Source organism: Prinia subflava, chromosome 1 (genome assembly GCF_021018805.1).
Source record: "Prinia subflava isolate CZ2003 ecotype Zambia chromosome 1, Cam_Psub_1.2, whole genome shotgun sequence".
Taxonomy (NCBI): Eukaryota; Metazoa; Chordata; class Aves; order Passeriformes; family Cisticolidae; genus Prinia; species Prinia subflava.
Genome location: NC_086247.1, coordinates 60,805,735 through 60,819,780, shown reverse-complemented (window position 1 = coordinate 60,819,780; position 14,046 = coordinate 60,805,735). Strand labels below are relative to the sequence as shown.

The window sequence follows — 14,046 nt, the reverse complement described above, 5'->3', positions numbered from 1 at the left end:
GCTATGGGGCACTCCAAATAGAAACTGGGTTGTGTGTGTTTATTTTCCTCACGAGGTCTGCAGCAGGCCGTGCTGTGAGGAGGGTAGGAAGCTACTTGGTTCCCATGGAAATCAGAATAACAGGAACCTTTAAAATAACAGGAACAGTAAACGCAGCACCGAGGAAAAACACTGCGCTAAAATGGTTGCATAGGTGAAGAGCCACCCAAACTGGATACTTTGTTTTCATAGGGAGGGGAGATACTTCCACATAAAATGCTTGAGGCACCGGGAAGAAACACAGAGTAGAAGTAAGACAGTGAACATTTTATTGCAGACAAGGTCACATTTTCATCGGTTAACGAAGGTAAAATAAGTAACTTCAGCCAGACAAATCCACTTATTCATAAAAGTAGTCTTATTTAAGGTGTAACAAATTTTTCCAGATAAGGTGGTCTGATTGACTGAAGCATATCCAGCTATTCATTCATTTTACTGCACCAATAATCAGATTTTTTTTTTAAATGAAAACCTTTGGTAAAGTACAAACACAGTTTTAAGACGAACAGGATCCATGTTCTATTCTTACTGTCCTGGGAAAAGTAAGTACAGCTCTATAGCTGCTTTGATACCTAGAAAAGTTTTAATTAGAGTAAGTGAAAGACTTTTAAAATAAACTCTTAAAGCAAATCTAAAAGAAATAAACTAAGTTCAATGTCCCAAAGATATTTAACCATGAGCAGAAGACTGGTTGTTCCACAGGTATTCTAAATTAGCGACAATGAATTAGTCCTCACATTCTTTTTCCAGCCATTACAGATTCCAAAACGGAATGTAATTTTTCCAAACCAAGACTCCTGAATTTTCATATTCATAAAATATTTAAGAAATGTCTATTCCACCATATAAAAAAGCTTTAATGTTCTACAAAGTTAAAAACAAAGAGCAAATTACGCAAGCTAAAAGTAGAAAAATACATTTTAAAACATTTATATTTTGTTCCTTACACTGATCAAGATATAACAAAATATTTTAGATTAGACCACTTTCATAAAACCCATGGTGTTTCCAGAAGCAGACAGGTACTGACTCAGTCACTGGGCACTCACTGGCCACCCAGCCAAGGTGTCTGACCTTCACAAATATCCAGTATATTTTAACTTTCTAGAAGTCCTGTGTAGACATTAAGCTTTATTACTGGAGGATTCCAAAAATAACAGAACTATTCTAAGTTAGGCTTGAGAGTCAGTCAGCACGCCTCCCCTCTGTAGGGCAATGTCTTGCCAAGGAAAGACCTTGTGCATTTGCGTTGCCCCGAAAGTACAGCAAGGACCTGCGTCAGCTCTGAGGCTTCCACGCCTAAAAACTCACACGAACCATGATTTTGAAAAAACAGAGATGATGTGGAGAGAGGAAAAAAAACACAACCAACAACAACAACAACAAAGAGGTATTATCTAATAAATATGGTAAGAGAATACGAGAAGGCAGCGGCGCTGCCCCCGCTGCGGTGCCCCCGCCGGCCGGCAGGTGGCGCCCAAGGCCCGGCGGCCGCGGGAAACACGCGGGTTTACATGGATCCAGATTTCCATGGTTTCCTTTGGAAAATGTGTCTGCAGCGTCTCCCGAACGCTGCCACGACCGGAATAGGAAACGGCTGCTTTTACAGAGCTCGTCTGGATTAGACATAACGCTGAGAAGATGGTGTAAACAAGTCGGCGGAAGGGCTGTATGTAACAGAGGAAGACAGGATGGCTATTAAAAAGCACTCTCTCCTTAGCAGGTATTAGAAGAAAACCAGGTTCCACTTCAAATAGACACGTCTGTTACTATTAAAATCTAATTCATATACATGCAGGTATAAATACATCTACCCATGCTTTCAAACCCGAGTATACAACACTGCCATGGGTAGCCGTAAGACTGCTTAGGTTTATACCAACTAAAACAAATTTATGTTCTCACTCCAGGGCTGGGACATAAACCAGGTTTTGCAGTCTGGCTTTCTCCTGACAAATTTTGCAGTACATGACAGTTTTATGTCTAATTCCAGATGCCACATTTCCTAGAAAGCAACAATTTTCTGCACCCGTGAGATCTGTGACATATCAGCTTCCTGTGTTGTGCACATGTTGCACGAGTCAATTGTCCCAATTGGCACTTAAGACTGTAAGGAGAATTGCAGAAATTGCTACTAAAGTGTAATGACTGTTCCGTCCTCCTCGATACCTCCTCTGGGGATAACCAGACTGTGGCGGGGATCAGTTTTTAAGGAACTGAGTAATTTGTGGATGTTGCCGTTGCTTTCTCGGCCAGAGTTGTTGTTGAGCACCAGGTCCCTTTGAAGTCTGTGGCTAAGGCTGCTGCCATTGATTCGAGAGAGGCTACTGGAAGTAAGGCTGTGCAGTTTAGGAATGTGTTGTGGCTCCAGACCACCCTCGATGACAATGTCAGCCTCTTCATCACTCTCCATTTCATCAGGATGGAAGTTCTGCAGCATGTGGGATGTAGGCAAGCTATGGTGACTCGCAGTGCTGTCTGTAGACTGGCCTGAGCTACCAGACATCCTACTGCTCCGAATAATATTGTTCCTCTGGTTTGCTGGCTTGACCGTGATAATGAGGTTATGGCTGTTGGCAATCATCATGTCTGTGACTTGGTCAAGAGTCTTTCCTGCTACTTCAATGCCATTAACTTCCAGGACTTCATCATTCACAGCCAGCAAGCCTGTGCTCTCTGCCAAGCCCCCAGGAACCATACGGGAGATGAAGATACCGGGTACTTTTTCCAGTCCGTGAGGAGTCACCCTTACACTGGTGCCATCGCGGATGTAAAATCCCAAGGGTTTCTCGCACCCGTGTCGATACAGCCTCACTCTCCGGTGTGTTTCGGGGAGGATGTCCACATCGATTATGGAAGACACTGGTCTGAAATCATGAGGCATGCTAATGTTGATGTGGGGACGCCGGCGGAGGTTGTCATTGCGCAGTGTCACCAGAGCCTTCTTCTTCCTTGACAGCGTATTGGTCCCGAAATTGCTGTAGTCCACTTCATCTGAAAGAGAAACAGTACCAGTGTATCAAACAGAATAATTCAATCTGCAGGGCATTTTCCTCCTCCAATTGCTTCAGTGAAAGCACTAAAAGTAATATGGAAAAGGTAATAATATGAAGAAAATAATACTAATACTGGAAAAAATCAAATTAATTCTTCCATTTACACCAATCTTTGCTTCACTTTATGTCCATCAGCACAATACTCAGAATGAATTAATTGTTTACAATGACTCCCCATACTTCTTCAATGTTTTGGAGAAAAGATACTTCTGATTCTCAACTCTTGTCAGCTGTGCAGAAGGCAATTTCTTGCTGCAAGCCTGATACACCATCTTGGACGTGAGACTGTATTTTCAGAGCTGGATTGTAATTTTACACATACCTCTCAAGTAGGCAAGGAGCTTATACACATTCCTAACCTAAAAGTCTGAATTGGGGAATATTTTAATACCCATATGTTTTCAGTCTAGGCTTTTCTAGAAAGGGAGTCTTGTTAATAAGCATCTCTTGGTACATCACTTTTCTCTCTGGAGGATTTTACTTCAGGTCAGTTGAACTTGACAGCAATAAAAAGTGCTAAAACTACCAGATAACAGAACGTACTGTGTAAGCAAGCAGCCTGGCAGAAAGAGAAGCAGGTAGAAGGAAACTCCTCTGCTTAGTTTGTATGCTAAGGATCACGGAATGGACATGGATTCACACACACACACACACTCCTGTCTTTGAGAGCAAGATTCACAGGAAAATGCCCTTCTGGGATCTGCAGTTTTAGGAATTGCTTAAATATTTCAGTCTCTGTAGCAGTTATCTTAAGGGCATGTGAAAAGTGATCACCTTAAATTCATCCAAGTAAACTAAGTTATTCCACATAAGAAGTTCATGTTGTGCTTTGCATAAAGAATACCTAAGTCATGAAGTTTTAGTGTACAGATTGTGTCACTGCATCTCACAATAAAAATACTGTGCATATTTTAATCATGAACCATGCACTAGCTGGAAAGCTGTTTCACCAGGAGTTTAAGCATGCTTTTCAGATAAACTAACAGACTTTCAGTTTATTCTCCTGTTGAAGACCAGCAGTACCATACAAAGTACAATTACAGAACTGCCACTAAGAAAATTGTTTCTCTGACCAATTAACCTTGCATAGCAATGTTTGAGGGAGTGAGACAATACCTCTGCCTGATAAAGGCTGGAAGGGGAAAAAGGGTGTTAGTAAAAACAAGGTTATAATCACATTTTCATGTCTTGCAAGGTTTCATTTTCAAGCCCACTTTCAAGACGTATTATTGACACACTTCAATTAAATAAGATTAAGTTACACTAATTAAAGAACACTGAAAAAGTGGTCAGTAGCAACCTGACCTAACTGAGCCTCCTTGGAGCAGGGTGTTAGATTAGCTGGGCTCCAGAGGTGGTCCCACTCAATCTAAGTTATACAATGATCCTACATAGTCCTTTGGGCTGGAAGAAAATCATTTAAAGACCTCAGAAAGATTATTTCTGCATTCTCCTATAACTTACTTATACTGGCTACAGTAACCCTGAGGAGATCACAAGGCATCTGGAAAGTCATCCTGAAGCCTAGGCTGAAAACATATATTAAAGTTTCTGTAAAATCAAGATATTCCTTGGACAAATCTGTTGTTTAACCTCACATTCACCTCTTCTCTCTCCTTCCAGGATGTTTAGAGCTGTACCAGCAGCACAGGCCCTATTGAGCTATTTATACCCATGAGGCACAGGATTGGGAGTCCTTAAAATCACCCCAAAACAAGAAGCTCCCAGCTGGTTTCTAGGAGGGCATTCACAGCCAAAACAGTGACTGTGGAGAGATGGCACCTCCTCAAGTCCACTGGGTGAACAATCAGTGCAGTGACCACTCTTGTGAGTACAATAGCCAATTACTGCAGCCAAAGCCAGGTATTATTTCTCTTCTTCCATCAACAGGATCACCAGCAACATTCAGCTACTTCTGATGGATGATTCCAAAGGTTCACAACAAATACTTTTCCTTGTAAAATATGGATGAACAAGAGATATCTTTCATCACCACAATCTCCAACACTCTGCCCAGCTCACCCCCACAATTCACGAATCAATTTCTGTGACAGTCCTATGGAAACAACCTGGGGCTTCAGATCTAGAATCCAAATTCTTCCTTACTTGAAATACAGTTCTGCAGAATAGTAGTGCTGTGCCTTAAGGTCCAAGAGAACCTTTATCACAAATTTTAAGTTTAAGATGCCAATTAAAATTACACATAGGTTTATGCATTAAAGACTGTCTCCAGGAGTACTGGCAAAAAAGCTTAAAACAAAACCTGAATTCCTGAAAGACTCAGAAAATTAGGCAGGTCAGTACAGATCACTGCACTGCAGGTTAAATGAAACGCATGCCCTGGTTAGCCATCTATCCCCTGGAAGCACACAGGTAGCTGTTTCTTTCTCCCTCTCTCTGTTAGTATATTAATACTTATTTACTTTAGGGCAAACTTGCAAAAGCTTTACCAAATAATTGATCTGTGAATATTTGTTGACAAAACAATATTTTCCCTTAAAATGTTTTTTGTCCCTCAAATTAACAACCTAGAGAGTTAATTCTCACAAGATACAAATTTGTGATGATAAAGTTGCAAAGTCACAGAAGTATGATGGCCCTCCTAACAAATCCAAGTAATTTCTGGAGCACCTCCCTTGAGCTGAATCACCATCAGGGCATTGGCACAAAAGAAGTGGTTGTTTTGTGCCTGTGACCTCCTCACCTGTGTTCAGACCACTAACCAGTCTCCCTAGATGATTGCCAGCATTCCTAACCTCTGAACAGGTTCAAAACAACCACCTCCTTTAATAACAAAAAGCCCATCTCGCCACAAAAATGATACCTTTTTCCTCCAAACACAAACCAGGCATGAGCAGGGATTACAAGTGCTGCAGGTTACCTTCAGCATGGGACCACTGACTGTTCTAGGATTTAGTATTACAGGGCTGGACCATGTTAAAAAATGAAGTCTGTGTCCTGCTGATGACTGGAGCTTTTGTTTTTAAAACAGTGACAAGCAGCAGTTCCCAACTCTGACTATAAATGGGATTCTATACAAGGAAGATGAAGTCTAATTGTAACAGGTAAAAACTGTTACAAGCTATTACAGGTTGGAGAAATGAGAGCTAATTTGAAGAGTTTTTAAGAAAAAATACTAACTTTATTTTCTAGAAAAGATTTGAAGTTCAGAATACATGCTCTTTGACAATACAAGGATTACTATATTGCTTGAATTCAAGATAACCTGCTCTCTAGTGGTTACATTTGCTTGAGACAGCACTTTAAAATAAAAACAGTAAAACAAACCAAAACATCAAAAATCCTGTGGAACGAAACACCTACACCCTCAATGTTATTTAGAACCATTACTCCCGCTGCAGGAATAAAGCAAAGTATCTCAACTCAAGTTTAATATCAGCTGCTGCTGTGGCAGCAGAGAGTCATCAATCACTACCCCAATGAAAATAAAATTTCCTTCTTCACAAGGGAACTGGGAGAAGTTGGCCAGCATCATTCACTTTTATCAACTGCGGGGTGGTCACACAATGGTGCACTACCCCTTTCCAGTACTAAACTGCTCAGGGGGCGTGTGTCAGGCTGAAATGTAACTGTATCAGTGCATAATTTATGATGACACACTTTTAATGAAGGTCAGCAGCTTGTTAGGTTTTGAATTTCTCACCATACAGGATTTCAAGCAGGAATGCCACTTCAGCTAAAGAAATGGACTGTGCTTGATGCCAGGTCTCAGGCAAGAGCAGAATGTACCATATGGAACCAGACAGAGCTCATTTTTCATTTTTTATTTGTTGCAATATCAAATTCTCCTTTTACTCTGCAAAAAGGGTATATAGAACTCTGCATGCACACTAGCATGAGACGTGTCATCAAATGGCACATCTGAACAATGCTTAAAGCACTAAATCTTACAGGGTGTCAAATTTTCTTATGTCCCAAAGGAGGCCAGAGTTAAATGTTACTTATATACAGATGAGAGAGGGAGAACTAGTCTTTTAGGTCTTGAATACGTCCCTCATTTCTCATAATAAACCAGATTATATGGATCATTTTAATCTGCAAGATGCAATGCTTTCAGATGAGATGTACTACAAACTGGATGGATAATCCTGGATAACAACTAAACTTTAAAAGACTTGGACTGAATTTTACTTGTGCCCATAATTTGCTTCTGACTGAAAATACTGTTCCTGTAAAAAGAGATGAGGAACGTAATTTACCACAGTTGGAGAAAAATTCCTGACCTTTTCAATTTTCTCTTACTTGAATCTGCAACCCAAAGCTACACAAAAAATACCTCAAACTCTTCTGTAGGCACTAAATAGCCACCCTTTCCCTCAAAAGCTTCAGCTTTCAGTTTGAAGAAACATTTTCTCTATTAATGAGTTACACAAAATCTGAAGTATTTTGGCTGAGTCTTTTCCGTTACTATGTGTTTGGTTGGTGGGGTGTTTTTGGTTTGGGGGGTTTTTCTAATAGCATTGTCACTATCTACTTACCCGTAGGGATCTTTCTGTTAGAGTAGATACATGTACAGATCTCTTCATGCAGACTTGGAGACTGTGCTCACTTCTTGACAACAGTGATGGTGGTGGTTAAAAACATACCTGTAAAGTCTGTAACTTTGAGGTGCTCTTCTAACAATTCTGTAGTCAGCCTGTGGCTTTACAAAACACCAAACACCTTTCCAGTGGGTATCATGAATCCTATCACTAAGTCACACAGGACATAACAGCAGAGCATACTAAAGGGCTATTTATAAGGCTAAGAAAACTGCTTAGAGCATTTGGTTGTAGCCAAGAGAGTATTGTATTTCTGTAATTTACATGAAACAAGAAATTATAGACTTTCTGAAAAAACCACCAGGAGCACCACTCCCACTGCTTGGACAGCTGCTTTTCATAGGAACTGCCTGCCAGATAAAATACCAAAGCTTAGCCAGATAAGATTGTATAAACAAGCTGAATTCCACAGAGAAGCAGACTGCCAGGCTCCTATAAGAACAGTTCATTTCAGACTCTACATTTTCAGTGTACATGCACTCATGGCTTATTATTTCCTCTGGGAACTGTGGAACATTAGTTGACAGCTCTGGAAAGTACTTCAAAGACAAAAGTACTTCCACTAGGGAGAGCGGCACTTCAGGCAGCTTGGGAAGGAGGCCAATAAGTCATTAATAGTGAAGGGTAACCCCTCCATCCAACAGATCTCTATTACTGAGCATTCAGATTAGCAGCAGTCATAAAGTCACTTCAAGGGAATGTATCATGTTTAACCCTTCTACCTTTCTGTATCCTGGCTACAAAACACTGTCCATGTTTGACAGAAACTGCAATCACTTTCTGTTTTCTCAGAAAAATCAACACCAGAAGCATTTGTGAAAGCAATCAGACAGCAAATAAGCTGGCAGTCTCTCATTTATTACCTGTAAGGCTGACTGCATGCAAAGGGATTTAAGAGGAAACAGATATAAAATGAACTATGACTTGGGGGGAGGACCAGTGCCAATACTGCTCATCAAGGAGTATTTAATGGCAGGAAAAAGAAGGTTATCTGAATGCTAACATTGCATTGTATGTGTTGCAGGAATATTAAAAAAAAATCCAGCCATACTGCTGCCAGCAACCTCTGGGTGAAGCAAACAAAAAACCACACTGTAGGTAAAGTAGCTGTGGCTGCTATTCTGTCAGAAATCAAGTAATGAATCCCACACATGCACAGACCCACACACAAATACTCACTCCTCTCTCTCCCCTCATATCACTGTATCAGAAGAAACTGGACACCATCTCATCAACATTTAGAAGACCACCTAAATGTTATAATTTATCATTAACATTCAACAGGAACTATGAAGCAGGGACTAATAAACTGCAGTTTTGCAAAAGGCAACCTTCTTTCTCCAGTGATTCAGTCAGTACTAGAGAGATACATTTGCCTGCCTACTTAGGAAGTGTTCATTAGTAGGTTAGGATTAAAATCTAACACAGATGTATAATACAAATGTATCTCTACTTCCAACATGTTTATAAACTTGTAATATCCTACATTCTTTCAAGAAGGTAGTTATTTTGCTCTTTCGTTTAGCAGTCAAAACTAGAATTGCATTAATCTCAGTCTCTTTACAAGTGTCAAACGTATAAAAAACATTTCTAGGCTAATTGCCTTGAGGATGGAGACAATTCCTTAAGACTTCAGCCTGCGCTACTGGTGTGGCCTCCTGCAGTTCTCACTGCTTGTCATCAGAGGCCACTGTTCCCTTGCTGAATCTCTTCCCTTCCCAGCAGAAGGCCCTCGTTTTTGACTCCCAGCCCTGCTCCAATGGAGCAGAAGCACGACCTGCAGAAGTTCGCCCCAGGAAAGAAGTGAGGTCTTTGGAAGAGACAGGTGCTACCAAATATAATTAAGCACCCAGGCATGTACCTCCCTAAGTTATCCTTGTCCTCAGAAATATCAAAACCCAGCCCTCCAAACTGTCCCATAAGCCAATTATAGGACTCCAAATTTTACAGTGAAAGTGCAGACAGTGATTATTAGGATTGTCAGGATTTTCTTTCTCTAAGTTTGATATGTGACTTCTCTTCTATCCTAAAACATGCCAGAAACAACAGTCTTTCTTCCCTTGCTGCTTTCCACAAACCACATTATGCCAAGATTACATTATTGCAGCACTAGAAAATCATGGGGTTTGAGCTTTGGCTTCATTGTTGGGTTTTTTTAAAGTATTAGTTAATCTTTTCCACTTCCTGCAGGAGGGCAGTCGGAAGTTGGGAGGAGTAGTGTTTCTGGTGCACTTCTCAGATATCATTCATTGTTACGTTCACCCCAGGTCACAGGTGCTGCCTGGGCGGTTCTGATGGTGAGATGGCTTCCCGGGACAGTCAGCAGTGAGGACACCCAGCTGCAGTGCTCGATCCGAGATGCACGCAGAGAGCGACAGCATCACCTGCAAACAGCTCTCCTGCCGGCCTGGCAGAGGAGGCCAATCACCATATACCAAACAACTCCGTGCAACCATCAACAACTGTGTTCACTCTGCTCAAGGTATCAGAATGGGAGGGCTATCAATCCTATTCAAAGGTGTTTGGGGAGACAAAAAAAATACCCTCAAAACCACCCTCTCCAACCGATAATTCCATACAATCTATTCAGCATTATAAACTTTGAGATTTATAGTTATTAAAAAGCAACCTTTAATTATTCTATTTCAACCACTCCATTTTTCACCTGCAAACACTGTCCTATTCATGCAGATCAGGCAGTTGAGGGGAGCACTATTTGCTCCCTCAAACAAGCACTAAAGGAATCACTTTTTCCAACAGAAAATATGTATGTGTTATGCAAAACAAAATGAGAGCCAAAACTGCAATAACTCTTATTACCCAGTGCAGATACAATAAAAATCTCATTAATGACACAAAAAGTGGTAAATTTTATCAAGTGAATGTTGAATATAACAGTTTCCCAACTGGTAGTAGAAAATATTACTTCTTACACAAGTCTAAAGTGTAGAAGGCATGAAATATTTACAGATTGAGCCAAAGAGCAAATTCAGAAGAATATTATTCCATTTTTCATACCTGCAATATTTGGAAAAACCACAAGTAATAAAAAAAATCACTTCAGGATCACATGAATTCAGAATACAAATAATATACCTCTGAAAAGAAACAAAATTTTTGTCTCATTCCAGTCTCAGGAGAAGCTTCAAATGTAGCTTGGAAAGGCAGCACAACATCAGGCAGCACAAAATAGATGTGGTGTATTTGCAGGACAAGACTATTTACACAGCCATAGGTGAAAGGAAAATATTTTAAGGGCTGCAATACTGAACCTGATCAGAAGCATCATCCTGCAAACAAAAATATTAAAACACAGCCTTTTCCTCTTTTCAGAGGTAACTTGATCAGCATCAAAGATCATTTCAACAGCCAACAGAGGTGAGCCATGCCAGGAAGGCAGGACCTCTATTAGCCAGCTAACACAGCTTGTGGCTCACTCGAGGGAACCTGAATCCAGTGTGGTACTTCACACTCCCTTCTGCTACTGTCTGCCACTTATGCATGCCTTCTCTGCCAGGTGCTCTTCTCCTCTCCACTCTAGGGTGATCCTCCCTCTGTAGCTAAAAGAAACTGATAGTGATCAAGATTCTTTTATTACCCCGTGCTCAGCTAACTGCTGCTAATCATGTTTCTCTAGCATGCATGCAGTTTTTCTTTTTGGAGGGAAAAGATATCCCAGAACTGGGAGCACTTATTCAAAGGTGGCAGTAGAGACATTCAATTGCTGCAGATATTAAACCTGTGACATACTACTAAGGATACTACTACAAAGACTGTTTTCTGTTCTGAAGTAATTCTTTCTCACACATTCTTTTGCTGAGTAACACCGTATTCATCCCAAGCTAGTTCAGACAGGCAAGCTAGGAAGTGCCTTTTCACCTATTCTTCTGAATTCTCAGTAAAAAATGATTTTTGAAAAAGTCACTGAACTGTGGAGAAGTTCATATTTAATGAAAATATAAGTCTCAAAGAAATAAATGGCAATCTCTTCTGCTCTCTTTGTCCTGGAGTGTTCTGAAGTTGCTACCAGATTTTCTCAGAGAAAGACGTGGTTCTATGCAGTTAAATTTTTTTTTGTGTTTTCTCTCTTAAAAAAAAAAGGACACAATAATGTTTTTATAGCTTCACTGTTGTGGTGTGATAATACCACATACATCCTGCAAAGGCGGGGGAGAGGGAGAGAAAAACGTTTGCAGTGCTTCACAAAGCACTTTTCTGGTTTCTGCTTCCAACCCAGCGGATTGTAAATGAAGTCCAGATTCTGCCTCTTATCATGGAATTAAAAAGGCTTCAAAACAAGCGTGGCATAAGAAATTAATTACAACACTTGTCTTTCAAGTCATGACCTCTGGGAGTCTCCCAAACTTTGCTGGCTGGAGTCAGGTTAGTCACAAGATAAACACGCTGGTGGCCAGCCCCGACAGCTGCAGCGCTGCCGAGCCGCTGGCCCGGATGCCCCGGGCCCTGGGGCGCTGGCAGGCTCCTGCCTCCACCTGTGGCCTCCCGGATGCACCGGGATGCCCTCCTGCCCGGTGGGACTGTGGGAATCCCAACCTGCTTATCTCCCGTGTTCTGCTGGGGCAGGAGCAGGCACTGCCCCTGCACAGACACGTTTTCCAGCCCCCTGTTCCCCAGGCTGGAGCAGGCCGGGGCAGGCAGGAGCGAGCCCGCGGGCAGGAGGAGGAGGAGGAGCGGCACGGAGCCCCGGCAGAAGCAGGTCTGAGCCAGCCACCATCCACACCAAGGAGTGCAGCCAGTGCAACCCGCGCGTCCCACACAGAGACCATGGCACTGAAAAGGAGCATCAGCGAGTGAAGCAAAATCCTGGGCTCCTCAGGTGGTGGGGGACAAGGGAGGAGCAAGTTCAAAGTGCCGGTGGTGCAAAGCAGAAAAGTTGCAAATGCTTACCATATAACTATATTTAATGTTCGGTTTTCTAATGCAGAAAGCAAGGTCAAGAGCCCAGTCTGTTGCAATTCAAACTGCATCTGTAACACTTCCCCAAGTTGCCAGCACTCTTCCCCCTTCAGTGGACAATGGCTGCTCACCTCACAAATGGAAATCATCTTCTTCCCGGTTATAAACAAAGCAACAGCCAGGAAGCCCTCTTTCCTGAGGACAGGTTGCAAAGCAGTAAAAGCTGGCTGCAGAGTGCAAAGTCAGAATTTTCCTGAATGATCATGAGTGCAGAAGCAAAGGAGACTTTTCTCTAGAGCTCAGTCGCTCCTGCCGAGGCCCAGCCGTGTGCCAGCAGTGCAGAGCCGATCTGCTCTACAGAGAGAGCCTGGGAAGAACTCCGCGCTTGGGAACAAAATGCCAACCCCACCCCAATGCACAGCTGCCCCCAGCTGAACTACTGGTGTACCCTGAGCCTCTGCCCACGAGCTAAGGAAGGGATGAAAAAAGTCACTCCGAGGAGGGCTGCCTGGTCTTGCCCCATGTACAGCCTCCCTGCAGAGCCAAGGACACGCTGGCCATCTTGGTGAGGGGAGAGGCTGCACAATACATTTTTGTTTTCTGGTACAATGGTAGATAGTTAAAGAAAAAAGCTTTATCTCACAGGTCCTCAGTGTGATATTTATCATAATGCCTGTGGTCTTTACACTCATACACACATATGGCACATTACTATGTGGCTCCCATAACCCCTGCTGCAGTGGTGGCCCTTACCTGGGCTACAGCAGCACACCACCTCCTCGTTTCCTTTGCTGCCTTAACACCATGAAGAAAGAGGGTTAGAGCAATGCCCCCACCCCTCTTCCTCAAAACAGAAATGAAGCCTTGCCTAATATACAGGAGTCATGGCTTCCACTGCTTAAAACAAAATCAACTTTTACTTTTAATGTTAGATTAGCAACAACCTTTCCTGGCCATCATCAGAAAGCAAGAGGCCCTTAACTCTCATCCCCAATTCTGTCAGTAAAAACTGCATGTTTTACTTAGAAGCAGCTTAAAGGATCATGGTGATTCAGGCAGAAGGATCAGCTGTGTAGAGTTACTGGCTAAGTGATTTCCATGACATTTTTATAATGCTGTATTCCTTTCTCCATCACTGGCTACAGCTCCATACCCAATTATGCACACAAAGTAATTAAAGGCTGCAGCTTGGCCAAACTTTGCACCTGAGGAGACTCCCCAAGATCTGCTGACACTCACAGCACCTGCATACTTGAGGGGCATATCTCACAGATGACCACTAACTGGACTGTGAAGTTTCTCTTCTCCTAGAACATTAAGCACTGATCTGCAACACTGAAAAAACAAACAGGAGAAAAAAAACCCCAACTACACACGTATGTTTACACTGCTTAAAACCTGGCTTCTTTCTTCCAATTCTTGAGATGCTCCATCATTATGTCAGTGTCGTAAGCTCGTGGCTGGTGCACTTT

General features: G+C 42.1%; 1 protein-coding gene across 1 annotated transcript in view; it reads right to left on the bottom strand.

Annotated features, from left to right (window-relative positions):
* Window positions 1-275: 275 nt before the first annotated feature.
* Window positions 276-14,046, bottom strand: part of PARD6G (par-6 family cell polarity regulator gamma) — a 67,262-nt gene continuing 53,491 nt past the window's right edge. Inside the window, exon 3 of the mRNA XM_063397857.1 lies at window positions 276-3,033. Within this exon, the coding sequence (XP_063253927.1) occupies window positions 2,174-3,033 (860 nt within the window). The 3' untranslated portion in view covers window positions 276-2,173. The remainder of the gene's footprint in view (window positions 3,034-14,046) is intronic.